This window comes from Ciconia boyciana, chromosome 3, assembly GCF_034638445.1.
Source record: "Ciconia boyciana chromosome 3, ASM3463844v1, whole genome shotgun sequence".
Taxonomy (NCBI): domain Eukaryota; kingdom Metazoa; phylum Chordata; class Aves; order Ciconiiformes; family Ciconiidae; genus Ciconia; species Ciconia boyciana.
This window is the reverse complement of record NC_132936.1, coordinates 103,063,484-103,089,636: the sequence shown is the minus strand read 5'-3', so window position 1 is coordinate 103,089,636 and position 26,153 is coordinate 103,063,484. Positions and strand designations below refer to the sequence as shown.

The 26,153-nt window shown below is 46.0% G+C and overlaps 1 protein-coding gene across 6 annotated transcripts; it reads right to left on the bottom strand.

Moving 5' to 3' along the window:
- On the bottom strand, window positions 1–23,943 carry TRAF5 (TNF receptor associated factor 5). Of its 6 annotated transcripts, XM_072856873.1 has the most exons (13): window positions 23,819–23,904; window positions 13,532–13,677; window positions 11,170–11,317; window positions 10,435–10,805; window positions 9,221–9,278; window positions 7,844–7,945; window positions 7,104–7,268; window positions 6,720–6,797; window positions 6,269–6,343; window positions 5,901–5,993; window positions 4,787–4,927; window positions 4,103–4,271; window positions 1–3,601 (listed from the first exon to the last, which is right to left on the bottom strand). In XM_072856873.1, the coding sequence occupies exons 4-13, from the start codon at window positions 10,647–10,649 to the stop codon at window positions 3,024–3,026; spliced, it is 1,674 nt and encodes a 557-aa protein (XP_072712974.1). In that variant the 5' UTR covers window positions 10,650–10,805; window positions 11,170–11,317; window positions 13,532–13,677; window positions 23,819–23,904; the 3' UTR covers window positions 1–3,023. The 6 variants fall into 6 exon arrangements, with proteins under 6 accessions (XP_072712974.1, XP_072712972.1, XP_072712977.1 ...); XM_072856871.1 differs by lacking the exon at window positions 13,532–13,677 and having other exon boundaries at window positions 23,819–23,940; XM_072856876.1 differs by lacking the exon at window positions 13,532–13,677 and having other exon boundaries at window positions 4,799–4,927; window positions 23,819–23,940.
- Between the last annotated feature and the right edge of the window lie 2,210 nt (window positions 23,944–26,153).

Sequence of the window (26,153 nt, the reverse complement as noted above, 5' to 3'; positions counted from 1 at the left end):
GATGGTAAAATTATTTATTCTTACGTTAGTTTACATATACAGTGATGACATTTGGCTAGAAAAATGCCTGTATCATAGTAAGAGATATTCAAACAACTACAAACTGTCAATAAATACATTAAAAACATACTGTATGCTGACGTAGAAATACCCTACGCTCTTAGTTACTTACCCAGTACATTATTATTGAAAATTTTTTTGGTGTTTTTCATGCAACATCAAAATTCTTCCCAACAATTCATGCTATACAACTTTTTTTTCTTTATTAGGAATGGGATGAAATTTAAAATCCTGTTTGTTTACAAGTAGTAAAAATTGCTGAAAATTTTAACATAAAACTCTCAATTGTTGTAATAAAAAGAACCAATTTAAAGAAGGCTGTCTTTAAAAAAATTAATTTTCTCAACTAATTCTGTATAAAACAGGCAGTATTTCAAAAGGGATGTTTCCATCACCCAGGATGAGTCATTTGTGCTTCAAAATTTTAAAAGGAATATTCGTGGCAAAAACCTAAACCCAACTGGTAGGTAGAGGAGAGATTGCAGTATGGACTGGCTAAAACCGAACATGCTTTCCAAATCTGTCCAGAAACACACTAAACACTTATCCACGTCACTATGCCATCACCTACTCTAACAATTAGAAATGGAGTTTTAATAATACTTAGCTCTTTTCATGCTCAAAATTCTTCACAAACATTTAAATAGTCCTAACGCTTCTGCAAGTATTATTATCCCCATTTTACGCTTGGGGTGGTAGAGACGGAGAGGGCTGGGAATTTGCTGGGATACAGACCGCATCCTTTCCCTCTTGCCTCCCCTGATTGTCCAAGTTCTTTATCGCTTTCTGTATTTTACACTTAATATACTGGAGAGTCCCAGGAAACACAGGTGGTATGTTCCGTCAGTCATTAGTGGTTATTATGCAAGTTGTGCCACTTTGAAAGTTACATGACAAATATTAAAGTAGTAATCGACATGAAGTCCACATCCGAGGCTCAGGATTGATGTCCTAGAATGCCACACCATTTTCAAACCAAGCTTGCTCTTTCTGTAATGAAGTGTTAAGGACATGAGGCCTAATTCTCTCTCTTGTACAGCCAAAATGACTCTCAAAGTTAGTCGTGGCCATACAAAAGAATAAAATCCGTCCCTCACTATCTGTCCCTGGGAAGACAGAAAACCCCTACAGTGGCCCAGTACATCCTGACATCGTACAACAAAAAGGACACCTAGATCAAAACAAAGATTTCAGATGTGCTAACTCACCATGAGATACAGATAGCTAAGGTCTCTTCCCTCCCATCTCCGAATTTGAAAATATTTGTGTCTGAATTATGTCCTGGAAACCGTGTGGGAAAGTAAATGCCTAGCAATGAGACTGCAGATACAACATACGGTATTTTGCCTTCGTTTTAGTATCAATCCCCAAATCGTATTATTTCAGTTGATATCAACTTCCCATACAGAAAGGGCATTTTTGATTTTGCCACATTTGCTCTCTTGAATTTTCTACCTTATACCTTGCAGCCTGTGCCCCGTTTTGATTTTTATCCTGCCTAGTTTACTCTTACTCTAAACCCAGCCTGGTTTCTTGCTGTCTCTTGACAAGCTCCGTGTTTGCTCTGCCAGCGGACTGCAGGAGCAATGGATAACGGTACGATGTTTCACTACCTGATCTGTGAGAGATGAGAGACACAACATTCTGTCACTTGCATTAACAAAAGGACTGAGTGTGCAAAATTACATCCCTCTTACAGGCACCCAAAAGGCTTTAAAAAGGCACGTGTATTCTTTGTCACTTGTTCCTCAGTGCCTGATCTTGGTGGTTTTAGTACGTCTCCAATAAACCCCATACAATGCACACGTTCCCTTGGAGGGAACCTGGAATAAAAATTAAGATCTTCAGACGTACTTCATAGTTAGCGGTCATTACTCAGCAGCTGTCTTGCCTTTTAGAAATGCTAGAGCTGCATTACCTGTGAGAACTGGGTTCTTACGGCAACCTCACTCCCTAGTCCATTTTCCTCCTCCTTTCTCAAACATCCCCATTTCTAGCAGAGAGGAACGGTGCATGTTACATGGGCTTTTTCTCAAGCAGATATCCAAAGCTCTTCCTGCCTTCTGTAGAGCTGGTAGGCCAGAAAACATCTCTTTTGTGCAGATGTGGGAGCAAAAGTACAGGAGTTTCGCCCCTCTTCTTCCAGCAGCGCAGCCAAGAGCTTGCAGGCTGGCCGAGTACCCCGCTTCTGGCCATGTCCTGAGAGATGAGAAGCGCCTGTGGCTTCTTTTGACTTCAGGTGGGGACTGTGGATGTTTACCACCAATGGAAATCAGTCCCAAGGCACTAGGCAGGAACGGAAAGGACATAACAAAGCTATTGTGACCTGGGGGTTCTCTATACAGCTGAAATATCAGGCTAGAAAAGTAAGAGGCATTGGCATCTTCCTCTGGGCTTTCTGGAAAAAACAATTAAAACAAAAAAAAGATGCAAGATCCCAGGCAAATGTTTTCCCTGCCTGGCTGAAGCCATTCTCCCTGCTTCAAAAATCCAGGAGATGGAGGGATCATAATACATGGATTCAAATGTGCGAATGTTGAAACGTTTCCATTTCAGACAGGTGAAATGCACTTGCACGCTTGGGCATGGCATCAGTTCTGTGTAAGGGATGGGAGCCCACAGGCCTGCTTGGGCTCCAGGGGGCTGACTGGAGGGGTTTCATCTCCAAACGCCAGTCTGGTGATGGGAGCCAAGCGTTCCTCCCAGCCCGGACTGAGCCAGGTCTGGGTCGAATGCATGTTCGCATCACACTGGACTTCTACCTGCCTTAAAAACGCAGTCTTGAAAAAAAGGTTAAAAAAGGAAAGGCTGACGCTTTGGCAATTCATTATCTGTTATGCAGTCCAAAAGCCTCGAAACATTATCAGTAGCTTGACTAGTGGCAATTCACTATTGCATGGCTGGTAGTCACCAAGAAAGCATTTCTTAATGGTTAAAGCAGTCACACTGATTGGGTACGCTTTTCACAATTCCTCCAGATCCGTTAAATCCACAACCACTTTCAAAAACAGAGTGTCATCTCTGATGTAGGTGTTCTTTGTGTTCTCCAGGACCGTGTGTGGCACAAAGCGTGGACATCCAGAGGCAATATTCATTTCTCCATCCGGCCTTTTGAAACTGCTGCTATTGGGGTCAGCTCTAAAGACTTCCACGATGTGATTTTTTTTCCCACTTTGGTCCAAAAGCATAAGTGTAACTTTTTGCTTGAAAGGCCACAGTAGCAGTGAGTCAAACTCCCCTCTCATCACTACGAAGTAGAGAGAGACGTGTGTTCCCTTTCCTGAGCCATCCCCGTTCAGGTAGGCTCTCGCGCATAACCTGTACCCGCAGCGGCTGGTGTAAAAGGGCTGGCTAAATATGGAGAGGACACGGCCTTCCACCGCTTCTTTTTTCTTCATCTTGTAGTCTGTGATCTTCCAGATTAATTTTCCATTGTAGCACGTGCCTTCCAACAGCTTAAATCGTTCTTCATTTTTATTGAGCTGCGCTTTGTGAATATTGATCTGGAGATCATGTTTGCTGGACTGACCTTCCAAAACAACTGGAGGCAAAAAAAAGAGACAAACACTTGGTAAAATAAAACTGTCAGAGCACTGGATACAAGGAGCAACCAGACTCAAGCTGGCAAAACTGAACTACTCAAGCCTGAGTACAGGCTGTTAACTAGTGTTACTACACCTGTTAACTTTTTAAAACTTAATTGCAGCTGGTAGTTGAATAAGGAAAACCAGGTACTACAAGCCACATTTAAAGCCCGACTACGGATAGTACCACTGCCTCCATCACAGTGCACCAGCCTGACCAAGCCCAGCTCTCTGGCCCTGCGGTGCCACAGGAATTCAGGAGACACTGTGGAGTAGGGGAAGGCGGGAGGATGCAGCATGCACCACCACGGCTTGGTCTGAGAAAGCGAAAAGAAGAAAGCCCTTTCTGGCTAATAGCTGCAATTGACTGACTGTAGCACCAGAGCCTCTACTTAGCCACCAGTAAAACAGCAAAAACCCCACACCCATACAGAAAGGAAACAAAAGTCCCAACATACCCAAGCGCTGATCGTATGTCTCCATCAGGGCAATCTTCTGTTTTACATTTTCGATTGTGTCAAACAGGGGTCGCAAGTCTAATTTGCTTTGTTGCTGGTTTGCCATCTGTATTAGCTGTTTCACTTGCGATTCCAGGCGCGCAGACTTATCCAGGTGACTGGCCAGAGCCTTCCCAGTTCAGGCCATTGGAAGAGGGTGGAAGCGGAGACAAGAGACATTCACGATACCAGCCGTTTCATTTGAAATAAGATAAAGAAGCCTTTAGCACGTCAGCAGTATCAACTATATGGTGCATTCAAAAGTACTCTGCTGGCTTAGGAACCTATCCAAATGCTCCTTCACAATTAATTCGGCATTAGTGACTGCGAAGCCACCCCTTACTCAGATCCATTCGCACTGCATCACTTCATTCAACTGATTATTCACATTTACACCTGCATATTTGCCATTGGGATCTCGCCATGAGGATTTACACAGTGCTTTTTGCCCAGATCGGATATCCAAACTTCTTTATTGGTTAAAATGAAAAGACAATACTGTACTGTAAAAAACCAAGAAGGGCTTGTGAAGTGTCTGGGAGGCAGCATTTGTTATCGTCCTGCTATTGATAACAACTGTTACTGGATAAACACGTTTAAGGATACAAGGAAGCAATTGGCCAAAAAAGGTAAAATTAATCTCACCTGTGTGCTTACCATCAAGTTGCTATTTTTACCAAACAGTTGTGTAAACTGTCTGAATTCTTTCTCACACTTTTTAATGGCCTCTGCTAGCTGCTGGATTTTAATCTCTTTACATTCCAGGCTCTTATACAGGTCAGATATCTACAGATGGAAAAAAGAGAGTAAAAATGCTAAGGCACACCAAAAGGTACAACGATCAAATTAAAACATATGTGACTACATAGGAGAAAGTGGAAAAGTTTACAATGCAAAGCCTCTAGCTTAGCTAGATATAGCACTACTTAATTCACAATCCATGGATAAGCACTGGGAAGTACTGAACATAAAGCAGTCATATTCTTTAATAGATCTGTGTGGCAACAGGTGCAAAGAGACTCATATCTCTCATCCCCACCATGATGATCCATTCGGCTCTACAGGGGGATAATACATACTTACATGCACACATGTGCATGTGTGTTTCTGTGTGTATGTACATACATTTATTATTTTTTTTTCTCTACTGAAGTCTAACCAGTAAAAGAGATGAGTCAGTGAGGGATACTAACTCCGAAACCAAGTTGTAGCACTTTGGGGCACTTATTTTTAGCATAAACAAGCAGAAGAGTAAGTCAACCATCAGTTTGGATGCATTCACCTTAGCAGGACTGGGCATACACCCAGTGTCACCTGCTGGGAGTCGCAGAAATGATCGTGAGTGGAAAAGTGCTTGCAACCGGCTCTACACTACTCCGTGCTGCCTCTAAAGAGGGGGTGACTTGGGCACCTAAAGGCTCCTTTTCGGAGCAATGTGACCGGCCACTGAAACTTTAAAATGCTCTGTCTCCAAACCTCATATCCACTGTAAGCAGAGACCAAAAGCAAACGAGGTGAGCGATGGCAACGAGCCTCCCACTGTGCTTGGTGGAGAATATACGTGCCTGAGCACAGAGAGGTTTTCATTTAATTGACTGACTTCAGTAGAAGAGCTTATTCTGACTTCTGAGGTGTGCAAAGATGATAAAAACAGTCTTTTAAAATGTAGCTGAGCTAAACCAGGCAACGAATGCAGAATCTCGTATCATCCTCCAACCAGCCAAGAACCGCTGAAGAGTGCTTGTTAAATACGACTTACCTGTTCTTCCAACTGGGAGTTCTTGTCTAATATCTGCAGCATGTGTTCCCTCAGGGCACCGTTTTCATGTTCGGCAAGTTTCCCTCTTTTCACCTTAGTGAGGTAGAGAGGGAAGTGAAAGAATAAAATAATAAGATATGCAGATTTTTGAAGCTGTTAGTAAAAAATTTATTGATGCCAGCATTTAAAATGTCTCCTCTGTGCTTTGAAAATGAGGGAATGGCAGTGCTGACTCCCTAGTACAGCATCTTAGCCAATACCAGAAACAGTTGTGAAAGAACAAAAATTGGTTATTTTGATTAATTACTCTGATTGGTTTGGGAGACAAATTCCAGTCCCAAGTACAAACACGATCTATAAAACAGTACCTTTACAAGACAGCCATACTGCTTATACGGGCAGTCCACTTCTGCCTCAGGACACACAGCATGGTGCTTTTCAATCTGCATATATTAAGAAAGAAACTTGTAATGAAATAAATATTAAGTAACTTGCCGCACTGATAAAATCTGAATGCCTGCATAAAGGGTGAATAAAGGCCAATGTCATGACACCACTGACCACGTAAAGAGGAAAATGAGTATTCAGAGGCAATAGGCAAGCCAGATATTTTCCAGATACTGCAAAATGCCAATGCTTTGCAGTGACCGAATACCTCACTTGTAAGATGTGATGTATATCCCCTTTAGGGCCAAACAAAGAAAATACTTAGAGCAATGACATTTTATTGGCACGGGCCAATGTGGTCTGCAATGTAACTTCCTTTTCATAAACTTGTGTGATCTGATGAATCACAGTATGTGAAAAAAATAATAGTACCTCCTTTTTCAGAATTATTTGTGAACAGTTTTGGAGACAAGGCACAGGATAATCAGGACAGTCATTTTTCTCATGATTCTGGGGAAACAGAAGCAAAGCAAGGCAATGGGTTGCATTTTTGTAAAGTAGTATACATAGAAAAAGCTATGCAAAAAGTAATCCCAAACATACACGTGCAAGCCCCGTATCACACTGTTGTTCATAAGAGAGCAACAGTAATTGGTATCATTTAGAGCACATTTATTATACTTTCTCCTTCAACTACTCAGCCAAATTTTGTTTCAGGAGTTGTTAAACCCCATTGCAATGCTGGAAACTTTTCACTCAGCAACGTTAAGAGGAAACATGTGCTATGGATTCCCAGGGAATGCTTTATAATCTTACCTTTATGTTAATTAACACCACATATTTATTACAGTACTGACACATTTCTTCTCGAAATTTACAGTGCCGGCTCAAATGCTCTTTCAAGTCTTTCCGAAGAATTTGATCACAACATCCATCATTAGTGCATTGCACACTTTCAAACAAACACTGCTGAAGATGCTCCTGCAACAAGCAACAGCAAATTAACCCCCAAAGTATTTCATCACATCTCCAATTGCCCAACGGGCCCACAGAAACATTCAGCGGTTTGGTAACAAACAAAACTCCAAATACTCTTTCGTTCACAAACTTACTCCTTTTCCAACCTCAAAACTAAAGTGAACGTGAAAATTTGGAGAGTCCTTTGTATGACTTCCACTTTTCATCCCATTGATATACCGAAAAAAGGCCCAAATGCCCAGTAAGTCTTGGCAAGTTTTCTTGAATCAACCATCACATGGCACCTAAGCATACAGAAGGTATGTATAGACGCTGTGGATATACTAAAGCTACACAAAGCAAATGGTTCTTATTAAACAAATAACCTAAGGCAAAGCTGGAACAAGCTAACAGCCATAATATTTTGGGCTTAACATTTGTTACTTACAGTGTATAGCTAAGTCATAATCTTTGTACTTAAACCACATTGCTACAGTAACTCTAAAGTCTGAAGACAATCACTGGAATTTAGCTTATCATAAATACACATAGTTCACGTGAAAATCAGAGGTTTCAAAATTTGATCAAGCAAAACTAACCTGATATCGTCCCAGAATTATTTTTGAATTGCAGTCAGGAATGTTTTTGCAGAACACATGCAAGTTGAGAACTTCTCTTTTACAGCAGTTGTCTTTGAATACCTGTAAAGGAAGCAAACCAGCCTTCATATGCAGTCACATAGGATGTTACAAAGAATATAAAAAAGCAAAAAATCACAACAAATCTTTTAAGCACACAAGTGCAGACTCCATAATTGCGAGTATGGTTCTTGATAATTCATATTTAAAATGTATACTAAAAAGATAAATTAAAACATATATGAATTTTCTAATAAGCATAGGGTTTTTTCCTCATATAGTTATTCCACAGATGCTGATCCACAGGCAGCAGGATTAGTAGCTCAGGAGCTATAAAACCACTGCCAGAGCCTGCCTGTATCTAGAAGAAAGCAGCTGGAGCTAACGGGCCCCAAAGGCCAAACCAACTCTGCATGCTCCTCTGATGTTCAACCAGTGCAGCGCACCTTTGGGATGGAGACGATGCTGAGATATCCCTTCTATAGACTGTGAGAAACAGCACCATTCCCAGTTGTGGATGCAGAAGCAAATTAAGCCCCCAGAGCAAACTTTCAGTCTTATTTAGAGATCTTCCTGTAAGGAGCATTATAAACCTGCTCACTGTTGCACTACTGCCGTCAAAATTTGCACAAAGCAGAAGACAGCGAATGAAAAACAAAAATCACGTGGACAGTCTGATTACAAGTTCCTGTCAGGACTAGGAGAGAGAGGAAGGAGACATTTGATTTCACTGGAAAATTCATTCTGGCAGGACCAAGTATGTAGCATACTGTCAAAGCCTTGGCATACAAATAAGGACAAATGAATCCATTAAAAAAAAAAAAAAAATCAGTAGCTTGCAAAATAAGAAGCATGAACTTATCTTTTCCTCTAAAAAGTTACCCAAAAGCAAATTAAGTCTGCAAGGTTAATAAGATATAATGGAAACAGTTAGGGCAGCAAATTATAACCAAGTGGAAACAAAGACAATCAAATAAACAAGATGACCCAGCAAGATGGGGCATTAAAAAGGCAAGTCAATAAACTCCCTACTAAAAAAGACATCTGATGACTAGGGAGGATTTAAAACCTTGTGAAATTCTTTGACACTTTGCCAGAAATACAAAAGACTAAAATGAAATAACTTCAGAACATGAGGTATAAAATAAAGCTTTAGCTATACACCCATAATTCCTTTCTGGGAGAGCATAACTGAATACACTGCTTCCCTTAGCATCACTTCAGAGACAAAACCTGCTCTGCTCCTGCAGACTAACAGACTCAGAGCCACCTTGTTCTCAGCTGTCTTGCCTTTTCCATGCAGATGTTGACTGCTGAAGTAAAACTACAGCCACTTACCTCATGCATTTTTATTGTTTCTTTGTCGACGGGACAGGTGGGTACTGCATTCAACTCTCTAGATCAAAAGAAGAGTCATGTTAATCCACAGAAAATTTGATTTATTTTACGAAATTGGGCTATGCTAGAATCTGACTCTGGCAGAAGTCAGTACTAGATACCACAAAAACCAAACAAATGCTTCAAAAACACTTTTGTCTGGCAACTACACAGCCAAATTCTGCCCACAGCTCTAAGAGGGCATTAAGCTGCAACAGTGAATATGTAACAGAAAGCAGAGTTTGTCCTACGAGTGTTAATAAGATGGTTTTTAATTAAGAGGACTTTGTCACTCTCTGGCCATCTGCTGCTTGCAAATGTCATATCTGAAAAAATCCCATCGCGTGCATTAAACCCGGCCTTTGCCTAGCGCAAGCAGCTTGCTCTTTGCTACACCAGTGAAAGAAGATCTAATGGCTCCTGTCTTAGAAGGCTTCCAGAAGTCCTACAATAAGGGACAGGAAAATGCTTATGGAGGCAGTGCAAAAGGGATGCGACCCAGCCAGAGAAAGCAGCACACACGAAGCATCTAAAATTCATAAAAGGTAAATGTCGACATCCATCCACATAAACAGGCTCCTCTGCAGCCTTCCCAGGCCAAATCCTGCCCTTGTGTACACCAAACAGTAATGTGTTCGAGACAGGTCTGCAGGGTAAACTCATTTGTACCTGCAGATAAATCCCAAGCAGACAGATGCCAGCAGCCTTGTGATCTGACTGTAGTATCGGGTAATATTAACATCAGTTTTATAACTCCACTAAAATCAAAGAAATTATACAGAAGCAAATGAAAACAGCTTAATCTAACCACCAGTGCCAATACCATGAGACATTAGTGCAACAAATTCCTCTGAACAGCACAAGACCAGACAGACAGACTGAAACAGCATCTCACGCAGTAGTGCTTAAGCTTACATCAACAATTTCTTTACGCTGACTTCCCTGCAGTTACCGAAGTATTCCTCGCCAGCACCGGGTAAGGTCTTTAAAGACACCTTTAAGACACTGAGCACGTAGTCATTGAGTTCAATAGAGTCTTTCCATCGACTCCTTCAGCGTTTTATCAGATCGGTACTATTGTTATGGCACTCACTGCTGAATTATAGAAAGCGTTGACTTCTTTTTAGGAAGGGGAGTACGGGGAGCTTGTAGATGCAGGAGGAGTTTGCACTGACCTCAAAGAAAGAATGCACTGCTGGCAAAATCGGTGCCCGCATCCCGTCTGGTGGGGATTGCGAAGGACGAGGTGGCAGTAGGCGCACTTGTACCGGTCTTCTAAGGTTTCCACAAACTTGTAGTCGGCATCAGGCTCAAAGTCCAGAGAGACGGCGCTGGCAGAGTTCTGGCGCGTGAAGATGCCTGAGAGAGCAGCGGGTTCGTCACAGGCCATGGGAGCTGCACTGGGAACCAGACACAGGGAGAATCCCTTCAAATATCCACTGGCAGCCACACTGCCTCAGCTACCGCTTGCAGCAGGCTGCCACTCGCGGGAGGGCTGTCATCTGCAGGAGGGTGCGACAGATTTTGGAGGGAAACACGGTGCCAGCTATGGAAGAACAACAGAACGCTCAGAGAACCACAAAACGATGGTTCCACAACAAGCATCAAAGCACACTTCTTTGGAAAAGAGTTTCACAATCTGAAAATTAGTCCGCAGAATAGAGATTTTGATTTTTATTTTTTTAAATTTTCTTGCAGCAGCTCTTAGTCTCAAAAAAATTACTGAGTCACACACACAGTTGGGGAAAGCAGAGGCCAAGTCTTGGCCCTAATGTCTGCCAGGAAAGTCTACACTTAACGTAGAGCCCACCCACATGACTTCACGAGTTCACTGCACTGGTTCAGGCAGGAGACAGCTTTGTGGTTCGCAGCAAGGAGCATAGAAAAAAAAGGCAGCAAGGGGATTTTACCTTCAGTTTAGGTGTTACAGGAGTCAAAGCCTCTTAACTTGACATCTTTCTTTTTCCCGTTGATCACTCATTTATAGCAGTAAACTCTAATCCTATTTTTTCAAAGTTTTACTTAATTATGTGCAAGTTCTTGCTGTATTAATCCTGCCTGAAAGAAGCAGTGGAAAAAAAAGAAAGAAAAGTAAGATTGCAATCAGAAGCGTGACATGTCTTTCTCTCAATCTGCCAAAGCTCACACACAGCACAGGAACGCAATGTTAATTTTCTAATAGGAAAACCACCAACATTTGTTTCCAGTCCTAAGTCACAAACCTTGAGGTTTGCCACCAGTCCCTCAATCTTGCAGTAGTTTTTTTGCAAGGAGCTCAAGACCTAGAGCCACTCTGGTTTTCATTTCTTGCGGCTTTGCATTCAGAAGAGATTTTTTCCTTACAGGATGTGTACAAAAGCACAACGCACCTGAGCTCTCAGATCATTTCACAGGGGAAGTGCTGAATTTTACAGCTGTGCTGTGGGACGCTATTTCTCCTCTGTGTGCATCACCCGCCCTGACAGTCACTCGAGTCACTCTTACTGGCATCAGCACCTCTCTGAGAGCTCTGATTCAGCTCTTGTAAGGTCACCGAGGGTATCTGCTGCTTTTGTAGGGAAGCAGGGCCAACTCATCACCATTAATAACCTTTTGGCTGGCATGTAACAGTATGCCAAGTACTGATATACTGCCCTACCTCCCTGCTGCAATGGATTCCTGGCCCACGAAAGCAGCGATTAGCACTGCACTCTGCACAGCTCAAGCACTGCCACAGACCACCTCAGGCTTCAGAGAGCAACATCCATTTTCCTCTCTACTTTAATATCCCATACTGGGCGAGGAAATCCTGTGGGCAGATAACGTACCTGATTCAAAAACAAGCCAAAGCACTTAACCAACGGAACGTATTTCACAGCAAACATTTACGTGGTCCTGTAACTCAGCACCCTTGTTCATGGTTGTACACAGTATTTAACTGCCCAGCTTGTGAGAGCCTCCCTGCCCTCCACCGGGCTGAACATCAGACTTACTCCAGCACAACTGATCATCTAATGTCGGTAACCCACAGGAATATGAGCCCTAATCATATTCCAGGCACAAAAACTTATTATTCCAACTGGAGTTTGCAAATTACCCTGTTCGGTCCCTCCAAATGAACAGCCTTCTGCTTCAAACCAGAGATGATTGTCCGTGTCCCTCCTTTCATTTTAACACAGCTGACCTTTTCTCCTCTGAAAATGGGGTTCCCGGTTCTCTGACGCTTATAAGGAGCAATGCTCCCTTCCTCACATCAACCAGAGCCGCCAAAATGCAGCCCGAGGGATTACCAGCCTTGTGCCTGGGCTGCCTCGGTAGCAGACGCCAGCAGCAGAGCACGCCTGCTGCTTCAAAGGCAGATGGAGAGCTGTCGCCGTTAACTTCCACAGCACAGACTATCTACAGGACAAATTTCCTACGAACTCATTCTGTTGTTAGTTGGTGAGAACCCCGAAACACATCTCCTTCCTCTCTCTTATTAGTGCGCTCTCCCATTTACATGGCATCCAATTTCCTGAGTCCTATTACACTGCAGGACTTATATCATCTGATGGTCTGGTTTAGCAAGTTAATGCCGCACTGTGTAAAAACACATTTAAAAAAAAATCCATGTTTTACCCATTTTGCCTTTAACGGTCTACCTTAACTCCAGAAGTACTTCCAGCTGGGGTGAATAATATTACAGATGTTTTAGGCAACAAAGCTATGGGATGCATTAAGAAGAAACACAGTCACCAGCCCAAAATCCCATCCCGAAACTCTTTCAGAGCTCTCAGTGCTCATTAAATCAACCACATTCATTCCCATCTCTTTCCGCAAGGAGCACTGTGCTGTGCTACAACGCCTTCCAACTCTCTTGCTGAAATGAGAGCCTTTATCTCCTTAAACACCTTCATGACGCACCCAACCCAGATCCCATTCCTAAAAACGGAGACTCTTGGCACCTCCACGAAAGTGCCTCCTCCACCTCAGCCTCGCTCCGGAGTGTGTGGCACAGCTGAGGGCACCTCAGGGCACAGGAAAGGGCACTTCAGGTGAAAGCCGAGCCTGCCTGCTCGAGGGCAAAACAGAAACCTCTGGGTGCCCAGACGACCAGGGACGTTTGCCACCGCTGGTGGCCTTGCAGGAGGTTTGCTGCGGGGTTTGCAGCTGTTTTGCTGGAGGAAACAGGCTGCCCCAGGAGAGGACCTGTGGATGGCAATGCTTCACCCAAGCTGGAGAGGTGCCCATGTGAATCAGCTGGGGAGACGGGCTCACAGAAGCCGAGAAACGGCAGCCCTGTGCCAGACCTACCGCCGGCCAGCACTCGGCGGGATGCGATCCAAACCATCGCAGACGGCGCGTAATTCCCGTCCCAGTGCCCACTGGTGACTCAGGGTGGATTGCAGAAGCTCTTCTTCCACTTCTGGCTTCCAGCGCCCGCGCCCATGCTCTCTGAACTGAAACCAAAGGGAAACCGTCAGGGGAAAAAGTGCTTTTTTGTGACAACGAGAGCACGCCAATGGTTAACTGAATCAATTTCCTGCTTACGCTAATGCCTGGCCTGCGTAGGAGACGAGGTACGCTTTCACTTCTGCCTGTTCACATCTAAGAGCAATGGGAAGGCATCCTTTCTTTGCGTACACTGCGATTTTTCAGCACGCGTGTGAACTGTCATGCTGTTTTAAAATATTAGAGAGTGGCGGACTCAGGCTGCGTAACGACACTCTTGCGGCAGATGCACAACAAACGCGGCAAAGGGATTTTCATTGCAACTCCACTACAACAGCACAAAAAACCCCAAACAACCTATGAACACTGACAATCTACATGTCAAAAAAATGGATTTCAATATACTGAAATAAACAGAATGAATTCTGACCACACATAGAAAGGCAGTTTGAATCACCAGAAGCTAAGCCCAAGCCCTATAAACAGCTACCAAAGAGTGGGAGCTCAATGGCAGCGCGGTACGAAGAGCTCCCGGCTGCACCTTCCCACCATTTCAGCATCCCAGCCCTGCCCGCATCAACAGCAGCATACGCAAAACGCTTCTGGAACGACTCTTTATATAACTGTGTTGTATGCAGATGCTTTAACCTCACTGGAAATAATCTAAAGGGGAGAATTTTCATAACAAAAATAAACTTTCTTAAATGTGGGCTATCCTGTTTTAACTACCACCATACCAAACAGAGCCCAAACGTTTTCCATTAAAACGCTCCACGCTTAGTATATCTTACTGTTCAGAAAGTGAGTAAGAGACGAGCAGAACGTGAGAATGAGAAAAATCAGCATGGGCATGACTTACTATAATATAGAAATTATATTAATATTTTTAAAGCCATGTTAAAACAGCTCCCCTCCAGCAGCGCTGCTGCCTGTCTACACCACCAGCAGTCAGAACGGAGAGAAGCGGTGTGCAACACCAATAACACATTGAACTACTGTGGACTGGTTAACTTTTTTTAGCTGTGAAAACATAGTTACTGCAGACAGAGAAAACCATCCCTATAATGTGGGTGTTCTTTTTTAAGAGAATGTTTTTTCTGTTTTCTCTCACGCAAAGCCAAGCCCCCCCAAAAGGTCAGCAGATTACCCCATGAGCTATGGGTGCACCACTACAGCAGGCTGCAGCACCAAAACCTCCAGGACAGCAGACCCGAGGCACAGGCACGGAACACCACCACATCTTTCAGAGTGAGATGGGCAAATGTGTGAGTTGTTATCACAGATTTGGTCGTCACGCATGAACAAGAAGACAGGATCCTTGGTCCTGCTGCCCAGCAAATAGGGGCTGCAAGCAAGGCTTCTGCCAGGTTCCCTGCATGAGGGGAGGGCAACGCTCAGCTACCCTCCAGGATTGGGGTATTGCTCAGTAAAAAGCATTGTGATCGCTTCCTTACTTATCATGCTACCATGAAATACACATAACAGGGCACAGAAAAAAGTTATATACTTATATTCCTATACACCTAGCTCTAGTTCAGCTCTATTGCTTTGCTCTAAGGCACTTGGTAGGGACAAAGTCTTAGAAGACGCCCTGTCCCTCCCTCTGAAAACCATCTACCTTTTATGGTACATCAGAACTGGAAGCCTGTCTTAGTCACAGTGGGAAAAGTCTTGTCAAATTTAGAAGTCTAAGATCAATTCACTTAATTGGGAACCGACAGGCAGAAATGTGATGGAGGGGAACATACCTTGCATTGAAATGACCCTCTCCAAGCTGCCTTATAAACTAGGCAGATTAATTGCCTCCAGTATTTTTAAATTAAAATAACAAAGTTACATGATTTAGTACTAATATAAGGTCCTCCACAAAAACACTGCAGTTTGGGGACAAGAAATATATGCCCCAACCCTTAACATACCGAGTGGAACAGGTAACAGAGTCTGCTAAAGAATGACTAAAAATATCTATACACTTTGAAATACATATTTAAGATATAGCAGACACGGAGTCGTGAAAACAGCAGATGATGATATCTGACATCACTGAGGGGTGATCCTTGTCCCTTCCTACCCAGGAATAGTTACAACGTTTTGACTGCTGACAACGAAACGCACTTACAGAGTCCCCATGGGGGAGAAGGACCCCGGCTGCATCATTTGTGCCCCCCAGCCCAGAAGCTGTGGAGGGACAGGATTCCCTATGGCACCAACACAGACCCGCCGCTGATACTCAGGGCTCACTCCTACTTCACCTGGCAGCAATTCAGCCTCAGGAGCTGTTCTGCTGTTGTCCTAATCGCTTAAAAACCGCGGTGCAGTGACCAGCTGGTACCCAGGAGAGAGTATTTCTAACAGCAATAATTTTCTATTGGATATGTGCCCGAGGCCCCACAGGGGATGTTGCTGCAGAGGGCAGCAGAACAAATTTGTTTCCTTTTCTGTATAGACAATATTATCCAATTCAAATTCCAGTATTACCTTATTCTCAAAGCACACTAAAACCTTACTAAGCAAGCATCAATTTGCTAATCTCCATAGGCAAATTTTCACTAAGCAGAGTAAGACGGTAGGGTTTCCTTTGCATAGAGTTACAGTCAAGCATTACAATAAATCCCATAAGACTAGACTTCATCGGTTTTTTAAGGCACAGATTACAACACAGATAGCATTTTAAAAAAATCTTTTTAAAAATACACTCTTACAACTAACGAAGTGTGTCTGGTGCTGAAGCAGCTTTGATTTTATGGACAACTTGCTTATTTGCTACATCTGCTATTTTCTCTGGATCTCTTAATCATTAATTAATTAATTTTGTATTATCAAGAAATCTCTCTATATCTGATCAACACACTATTATTACAGTAATACAGAAATTTTTTGTCTTAAAATAATCTCATTCACAGCTGGAAAATAATTTTGTTCCCATCACTTTTGTACCAATACCTGGATGTGTTCCCGCCTTCCCAAGCACCAACAGAAATTTCAGTAAGAAGGCACCGCCACTCACCCCTAGGACACCCCGGCACCTTGGCACCGCTTTGCTGATTCAAGGGGTGAACTCAGTTCCTGAGATGTTTCAGGGTCTGCAGCCTTCCCCCAACGCAGCCCCGTGCCGCTCACACCCCCATGTGCTGTGGCTCATGCCTGAGGAGCCCTTCAGAGATGAGAAATAATTCTAGGAAAGTTAGGCTCCTGCCGGCATTAACAAGACACGTTTTGGTAAAGCCGTACCTGAAAACTGTAGCTGGTCCTCAATGGGGAGAAAATGAGAGAGAGAGCGAGAGAGAGTGCGCCAGCGTAAGCTTTGTGGTTAAAACAACAGTACGAGCATTTTAAAACAGCAAGGGAGTGGAAATCCCCCAGCGTAGCTTTGAAAAGATCATGTCTGAAAATGTTTTAAAAGTGTTAGGACAAAAGGCAAGCCATTGAAAAGTATTTTCCCTTACTGCCTCGATGTAGGGACTGCAGGTTTTACCAGCTGGAGCAACACAAGGTTACCAAGAACTTTTCTCACAGTTTTTGTTGGAGATACAGAGAAGTTTTCACCTTTCACAAAAGTGGCGAGTGATGTGATCAAAGAAGAAATACATGGGCAGCAAGAATCACATAAGGACGTAAGGAAAACCCAGGTCCAACCCTGCAACACCCTCCACAGTAGCCCTGGCGAGCCCGGGTGGACCCACTCGTTGCAGGAAGCGAAGGGACGGTTCACGGAGGAAACGGCACTGGCTTGGTCACAGAGTGACTACATCAACTCACGCTGCAGGCTGCATGGGCTTTTCGCCTTTAAACCAGAGCTCTCCGAGATAAAATCCATTTTAAGAAAATAAATGTTCATATTTGGGTTTGTAATAATTTAAGTGGCCATAAACCCTAACGATTTTGTAGCCTGAACTTAATTGTGCACCCAGGATTCCTGGCAGCCTTCATCTCCCCTGACTCTGTGTGTGTCAGCCTCCTTCCCCAGACCAAAACACGCTGCCCTTACAGCAGTGCCACGGGCTCCATCTCTAACCCCACTCTTCCCTTATTCTCCTCTGCCCCCTCCCCTAGCTTTCTAGTCTTCCCCCCCCCCCTCCCCTAAAGCAAGATATCTCTTTTTCTATAAAAGCAATAATTTTTAGGTCTCCTGTTATTTAAAATACTAGTTTTCCCCAGAAAGCTTCTATTCTATCTTGTAAATGCAACACATACCCTCTTTAGCCTTTTCCCTTTAACTGAACTTGCTCCCAGAGCATTTCTAGCCTATTTCAATGTCCATCTCCCCTCCCAGGAGCCATCTCAACCTACTGCACATTTTCCTGAACCTTCCCTGAAGCTCTGGAACAGACAAGTCATTGCTGAAGTCGGTGGCAAAGGGAAAGGCATCGATTCGAAGGCATGCTGCTTCTTTATGGGATCAATTAAGTTGACCCAAGTCGTATTTCTAGACACAGCCTAAGCTCACTTCTACAGTCAAGATTTTTAAACCTGAAGATATTCTTTCATCCTTGCCATGAACTCATGTCCTCAGGCTGCATCCTGCTCAAGCTGTTGACTGTACACAACCTCTGCGCAGGCCGACATCAGAACAGCAAAACAGCTCCTACATGGGCTTTCCTTGAACCTGGCAGCTCTGCAGGAAGGACGGATCCGGCCGGTTTCGTTGGGAGGAGGCAGCGCTGCAGAAAGCGTAGTGCTCTGCGAGCACAGCTCCAGGAAGCACCATCTGCTTCTGGGAAGCTTTGGGGAAAACCCCAAATGGAGAAGTTGAGTAGGAGCAGGATCTTAATTTTAAACAATTTCACTCTGCAGATGAGTAGAGAGCAATAGGCTGGTGTTATTGTTTGTGGGCAGCCCTCGATCTCCTCCAGCACCAACTGCAGGGCTGAAACCCTGACCAAGTTTCAAGCAGGCTCAAGGCAATGAAGGTGGGTGAAAAGGCAGCAACAGCATTTAGGAAAGAGAATCAAGGAAAAGAGAGAGAGAGACAAGAACAACATAAAGAAATAAACGTTACTGAAAAGAGCTAACAATAAGGGATGGAGAACAGGACAATTAACGGGTTTTAATTTTTTTTCCAAAAGTGAATTTTGGAAAATTGGCTAATTTTTTTAGCCAAAGTGAAGTCCTCACTTTTCCTAACAAATAATGGGCCATTACACATTTTGCAGAACTAGGTCTTTGGGGATTTTAAGTTTACGTCTCCCTCCCTGCCCCAAGGCAACACGCTATCCAGGACTTCAGTTGCTTTGACCAATCAGTCGGTTTGGCCATGAATCCCTACTCAAGGCATAAGAGTCTTGGTTTTAATTTTCCATGCCCCTGACCCTTTGACTTAGTCTTAATGAAGAACTTAATCGGCATGTATACAGAAACCTATGAATCAACTCAATGGTTACTCACCTGAATTACTAGGATGAACTCAAATTTTGCTAAGGCTGGCCACCCCCTTCTTCTGACGTGTTCCCTTGTTCCAGGGGTGAACGATTCCCCCTGCTGCGGCCTCAGGAATTCATGAGTTCAGTGGATTTTGCTCTAACGCACACATGTATTTGACAACATATGGACACACATTTATCTAGTCACAGTCCTCACTGAAAAGGTAACTGCTAATGTCAAAACCCAAATGCTATCGGGGACCCCATGAACTTCTGTTGGGAAAGCAGTGACAGCAGAGATTGTCACCATTTTCTTTTCCTAAAAAAACAGGGGAAAGGACTTCTTAAGAAGGGAAAGGACTTCTTAAGAAGTCCTTCCCATGACATCAAACAGGACAGGCTGGAGATTCACGGAGGTACGAACCGGGAGTGGTGCTTTCACGCGGCCCTTTCTCCAGACGCGCTCTGCAGCCGAAAGCTGTGCTGCCGCCCGTCCGTGCACGCTGCCGCGGCCAGGCAGAAGCACAGCCGCACAGCAAGCCCTGCCGCGGCCGCGGGCCTGCACGAGCACCGGGAGCAAGGCACAGGGACCTGCCGTGAGGGGTGAAAGGCAGAACCGCCCCTTTGGGCATCGGGCAAGATGCCGTGTAAGAAGGATGCTAAACACGCCGTGGGCAGCATCCAACCCCGCTCTCACTGCTGGCACCAGTTTTAGCTTTATTGCTCCCAGCAGTGAACAACGTCGCTGTTTTTAGTGTCCTCAAGGTGCACCTCAGGCATCACCAAGGTCCACGTTCGTAATTCCTCAGTAAAAAATGGCCATGACACAAGGTTTAATGTCGATGACAGTGAGACAGACAGCCAAGTTTTTTTTCTTTATAGATAGTGCCCAGTAGCCTTCCGTAATATCTGTCATTGAATATGTGATCTGGCAACTGTTTGTACCTGCTGTCTCTAAGGCAATATTAAGAAGTGAAACCCATGATTTTTGTTTCTTTCATAGTTAGTAAGGGCCACATTCCAGTTTCAAGTGCATGGATATAGCAGACGAGACTGAAAACCATATGACTTAGCACAGGTCTGATCATTGCACGTCTCACAGCGACTACTTTGGGAAAAACAGCTTTGCAGATTGTTCCTCTCCTTGAGGTTTGGTTAGTCACTAGGTGGCTTTGCATAATAATAATAATAACAATAAAATTACTTTTACATGTCAGTATTATCTTCTGCAAAATAAGCACACAGCAACATATTTACCCTTAGAGAATGCCTGTATGCAAATGTCAGTACATTATATACAAAAACTTGCTTTATCGGTTCCCCCACAGAGACAAACGTGCTTAACTATAGAGCACTCTGGGCAGTCCCATATCAAAACCACTGTGGTTTAGGGTGCAGACAGTTTCTCACACACTTGTTTATTTGTTGCAAGACCGAGCTGGGGAGACTATGGAAATTTTTGCAACATTTTTATTAATAATATGCATGACTCAAGTTTCCTCACCTTCCCGAGCCCAGCCACGTACTGGGGTAAAGAGGTTAGCTGCTTTGCTGGGCTGAGGGAAGAGGGTGGAACAAATGGGCATTGCAGCCCAAGCTGGTACAGATAAGGGACTGACGACTAACAGTGTGCATAGTAACTCCTCACAGTCATTCGCCAAGAGACTTGGACAGAAAAGGACCAGAAAGCAAAAGAAGAGGTTCTGAAATCCTCACCGCAACTCAGGGCCCAGACCCAAGGCTGTGCTGGCCGTAAGGTATCCCAGCCAGCTGGCTGGGGTCCCGCAGCAGCGCCCTCGGGTTGGCACGCTGCTCCGGGCAGGCTGCTGACTGCTGCTGAGAACAGCATGTCTGGGAGACGACAGAAACTGCCTACATCACTGCAGCCCCCACCAGCTCCCTCAAGAAGATCAGGAGCCCAAGAAATGTTACAACTCACACGGACTCCCTGGAGGGCCAGAGAGAGGAATGCTCTCATAGTCAGCTACTTAGTGATGACACATAACATCTATTTATGTAAAATCAAAGGGTCAGACAAAGAACTGAAGAAGACAAAGGGCGACAGGTTAGCTTAAAGATAGGACACAAATAAAGCCCAGGAGATCAAGCACTCTACAAGCCTGCAGCTTCCCACTGAAGGGATTTGGCAAAGTGACCCAAACAATATGCAGCACAGAACAAAGAGCTCCTGACCCGGCCCGTAGCTTTGACCGCTGCGTAAGAACTATGCTCCTGTCTTAGGGAGCCTGTGGGGTGAAATAAAGAGCTGTCTGGCTTCTGCTGTTTGCACTCACTTGAAATTCCTTTTGTCAAAATCTCCAACAGCAGCTTTCTAACTTTAAAATCTTGTCCCCTCCTGGATGTCATTCCTCATCCTCTCTAAACTCCGCAGTTACTCCCGTGCCCTCCGCAGTTTCTGTGAGCGCCACAAGCTTTTCTTTCTTCCTCCCTGATGTTACTCTGAATCTTACCTTTCAGCAGCTTACACCTCTTCAGCCAAAGTTTCCTGCCAGCTACGCACAGATGCGCCCTACTGCCGCAGACCCTTTTCCTGCAGAAGCTGAACTCTCAGCCTCTCCTCCAGCGTCTGGGCTGTGGATGACTACCAGCTCAGAGGTAGCCCGCTGCCCCCAGCCTTCCCCAAGAGGCCTTCTTCTGCACAGTCCCTCAGTATCTAAACCTGACACAGCCAGCCTGTATTCCACCTGGGTCCATAACCTTCATCTCCCTCTCTCAGGCTTAAAGCATTAGATCTTCACAATGTCTCACCAACTCCTTCTGCTTCACATCTCCATATGGTATGGTATTTCTTGTCCACTTACACAAATAAAACTCTTGTCCATCATCACCATCCTCCTCCAGTTTTCCAAACACTCAGTTCTCTTGAAATGCAATCTTTTACTTATTTATCCACCCAGGATGCTGCCGCAGGGATCATTTTTCGAAGTCACAGCTATAACCACATCACCTCTGTCCGTCCCGCCACTTCCCCAGTGCACCAAAACCTCTTGACTTTCAAAGCCTGTTCTAGTCTACCTCCACTTGCCCTTGCATCACCTCCGATGGTTTAAAAGGGCTGGTTTCATCTCATGGTGATACCAGGCTCCACTGCCTACTTGTTATGTATTTGAGTAAATAGGTACTGTGAGGGCAGATTTTTCTGAGGGATATTAGCAGGTTATTCTATTTCAAATCTCTTCTGTAAGATCTCCTTTGCCAAGCAGCTGCGAACAAGCTGGCTTCTGATAAGCTGTGACCACCGTCCATCACGCAGGTCTGGAGGGTCCCGCTGTCTCCTACTGCTCTTGCACGCAGGCCCGTCCCTCCCTCCTGACTTGAACTACAAACCCTCTTCAGCCAAGGGCTGTGGTTTTGCCCTCTGCTTGCACAGCTCCTGACACACTGGGGTCCTCACCCACAGCAAACGCTTCTCCACGCGACAGAAATAAAAAAGATAATCAAGGCTACCAGCAAAGGAAGTTACTCTGGGTGGTTTTAGGCCGAGCGTAACACACGACCACCATGACTCACACGAAGATCAAAAGCAACAATGCAGCGCAGTCCTCAGGCGAAACAAGATGAGGCGCAACACCAGCCAGGCCGGCACTCCTGCACAAAAGCATCCCAGAGAGCCTCAACTTTGCATGCCATCGTTAAGCCTGCGTGCTCTCTGTAGAATCAGCTGGCGCGCTTTAAAAATACGACTGCGTTACTGCTGCCAGTCTGGAGACATGCCTGACCTGAATACACCCAGCTATTCCCAGCACATGGCTGCGCTCCTTCAGCCATCCCGTATTTATAAAACGGAAGTTATGAGGAAAGTTGTTCTTGGCTGGCACCGGGAAGGCGCAGCCAAGCTAACAACAGGCAAAGCGATTCAAGAAGTGCAACAACAGGAGCTCTCCATTTTTCCTTCTAACTCTTAAGAGTGTTGAAAGGATTTGGTCAAAGCCCACTGCCTCGGCACGCTCCCAGAGTGCTGTTAACCAGGGAAAGTCTGGCTGGGTCTCGCCGCACACACACAGAGGGGAAATTCCCTCCCCCCAGAGGAATTCAATTGACACCAGCGGGGCTACTCGTTAGGGTTCCCCGCAATTTAAAAAGATCAGAGCCGCTGCAAAGGCATCCATTCATCCGAGCAGCCCCCGCTTCTTTGTTTCCTCCTCAGCCTCCAAAATTCCGGCTCTGCCGCGCTCCGAGGCACGCACCAGGCCCGCGTTTCCCTACAGCATCGGCGGGGGAAGGCGGCGGGGGAAGGCGGCGGCGGTGCTTCTGCTCCCGCAGGCAGAGCGGGGCTCCGCTGCCACCTGCGCCAGAGCCCGCCGGGCAGGGCTGGGCTCAGCGCTGCAGACCAGGGGAAGGCTCCCGCGCCGTCAGAGAGGGGCTCCGCCACACCGGCGCAAAACTCCCGGGCGCACCAAGTTGGGGTTTTCTCCACGGGCCTCCTCTTTAAGCGAAAAAGCGCCGCAAAAAGGGAAGGGCCGCGCAGACTTCCCCTCCGCATCGAGGGGGCAGGAAGAGAGCCTGCAGGGAGGCTGTCACCCACCGCCTGCGGCCTCCCGCCGACCGCCCGCCACGAACGCGACCCGGGGCCGGGCCCGGCCGGCACCGACCGCCGCCGCCCGCGGGCCCCGCGCAGCCCCGGCCCCGCTCCCCGACACGCCCTCGGCCTCGGCGGCGGCACCTGCCGGCCCCGGCCCCGGCCCCGGCGTGACCCCGCACCGCGGCACCGCCCGGCCCGGCCCGGCCCGGCCCGGCGCCTGCCTGCCGCCCGCCCTCCCCGCCGCACCTGCGCCGGCGCTCGCTGCCCTCCGTGCGGGGCCGTGGCGGGGCCGTGGCGGGGCCGCGGTGGCCGCCGCCGCCGGCGGGGCGCGGGAGGTGCGGGGCCGCCCCTGGCTGCGCGGGGCGCGGCTCCGTGCGCGGCGGCGGCAGCGGCGGCGGGGCGGGGGGCGCGGCGAGGAAGCGCTGGTGCCGCCGCCCCTGGCTGCTGCCGCTGCCGCCGGCGGGAGCCGCTTTCGGTTTCATGGCAACCCCCGGGCGGGGAGACCCCGGCGGCGGCGCGGCCCCGCCTGCAGGGCCGGGGGACGGCGCGCTGGACGCCGTGGGTGTTCCCGGGTTAGAAAGGAAGCGGCGGCGGGTCCCCTGCGACCTCCGGAACGGGCAACGGCGCCTGGCTTGAGTCCCAGGCGTGAGCTCCGGGCCGCCGGGGCTTAGGAAGGCTCCCCGGCAGCCCCTTCTCACCGCCGCCTGCTCGGAGCTCACCACAGGGCTCTGCAGCCCCCCAAACGCTCTGGAAGGCTTGATCAAGCCCGTCCAAAGTCCCCCACAGGCTACACAGAAGTTAGTTTTCCAGGACGGGCTCCCGAGAGTCCATGGTGAGGAGCCCCGCTGTGTTGGTGAGCATCAGCAGACTTCACCCGCTCCTCGTCTGGGCAACGCACCCTGCCCGCCTGGAATACAGTTACTCCTTTTTATTATTTACATCTACGGTACCGAAATAGCAAAACAAAACCCATGCTACATACGCAAAGAACACAGACATTAGCTATTACCATATGCCAGTAGCATTTGATAATTACTCAAGCCAGACCAAAGGATTTTTTACAAACGCAGACAACGCAGCCATCCTCCTGCCAACAGTACTGATGCAAGTGTTTTACCGCTCGCTCCCCATCACCTCCTGCTGCACTTTGTTCTGTCTTTCACATCAAGCCACTTCTAGGAAAACCAGTCTCTAAGGAAAATCCCATGCTAGCACATGCACAAAAGCACTAAGGCTGACGAGAAAGAAACAATCGGAAAAAGAAACAATTGGGCTGTGTTATCTGGATTGTCTTAAGATGAGCTCTAAAAATAATAGCAATAAAATGGTTTCAGATTCTTCTTTTGCTAAAGTGACTCAGACTTGCCACTCCCAAGGGTGTCAGTCCGTGTTGCATTAAGGTTCTGGGAGTCCAGCAAAGGTGTAGAGGCCATTGCTACAACAGAGACCTTTTAAAACGCTCCCTCTTGCAAAAATGGAGGACTTTGTTCTTAGCTTTTAGGAACATCTGGATTAGTCTGGGTGCTACTTGCCTGGGAAGTTCACAGGAACATCCGTCAGAACAACAGGCATTATACTTGTGTAAGTAAATATCTATAAACATAAATGAATAGTTTCTTTGGAGATGGGATTGGGTTCCCAAGACGGACATTTTCTGCACTCATGATCCTCCTTCTACTGCAGAACATTACAATCCCCCAGAACGGAGCTTTGTGGTGACAAAAATCTGTCAAATGGATCATCAAATATCAGAGTGCAGGCATTACTTTTAAAATTACAACTGTTCAGATTCAGTGAGCATAACAGGAGCCCTGGTTTGCATTAAGACCAAGTCATACCCCTGAAGCAGCAGCAGAGATCACAATCCCCAACTCTCAGTTTTTCCTTTTGTGCCACTCCAAGGGAAAACTTCCATGTCAGTAACAGCAATGAGGATTTATTTTGCTAAAGTTCTACTTTAGTATCAATTTTAAGGATGTCTGTTATAAAAAAATGGGCCAGTTGCGTATTAAATAGTCCACATACTGTTGCCTGTGTATTTTGCCTCTCCTCCCTACCTGACTATACATTTTTGATGCCCAATTCATCAGTAACAGACGACAAGTGGTGTTAAAAGTTTATATTTGCCTTTTATATATCTCACACAACTTCCTGTGATCTTAAAGCAGATGTCTATCGCAACAGTGCCTGCTTTTACCTTGCTCAGAGAAAGGCAAACTCTGAGGTTCAGCTATTTCAACCTCAGGAAAAGCTGGAGGCTCACCGCATTTCTTAAAACTACCAAGTTGTATTCAGCACAATTTACAGTGCACCATTTTGCACTGCAGCTGTGACGGCTAACTCCTCTACGGCATCCTTTGCATTTTGAAATGCACCTCTAAGCAAACAATTTTGACAAGTTTGTCTTCGCCCTGGCTTTGCTTTTGCCTGACAACCGCATTTCTGCCTAGCACCAGCTGTAACTTCAGTCTACTCCTTTCTTTTGCTAGCAAGAGGCACAACAACATTGTTTTAGTAACCTGCATCCTAAACTCTTCCCTAAAGTCTGCAATTCTGCTCTCTTCATACACAAACTCCCACA

Excerpts from the sequence above, each read along its gene's own strand:
- TRAF5 (XM_072856875.1), bottom strand. The coding sequence starts at position 10,649 with ATGGCCTGTGACGAACCCGCTGCTCTCTCAGGCATCTTCACGCGCCAG. Across the intron at positions 9,279-10,434 it reads CAGTGCATTCTTTCTTTGAG|AGAGTTGAATGCAGTACCCA; the intron begins GTCAGTGCAAAC and ends CTTTTGATCTAG. Across the intron at positions 6,344-6,719 it reads AAATAATTCTGAAAAAGGAG|ATTGAAAAGCACCATGCTGT; the intron begins GTACTATTATTT and ends TAATATATGCAG.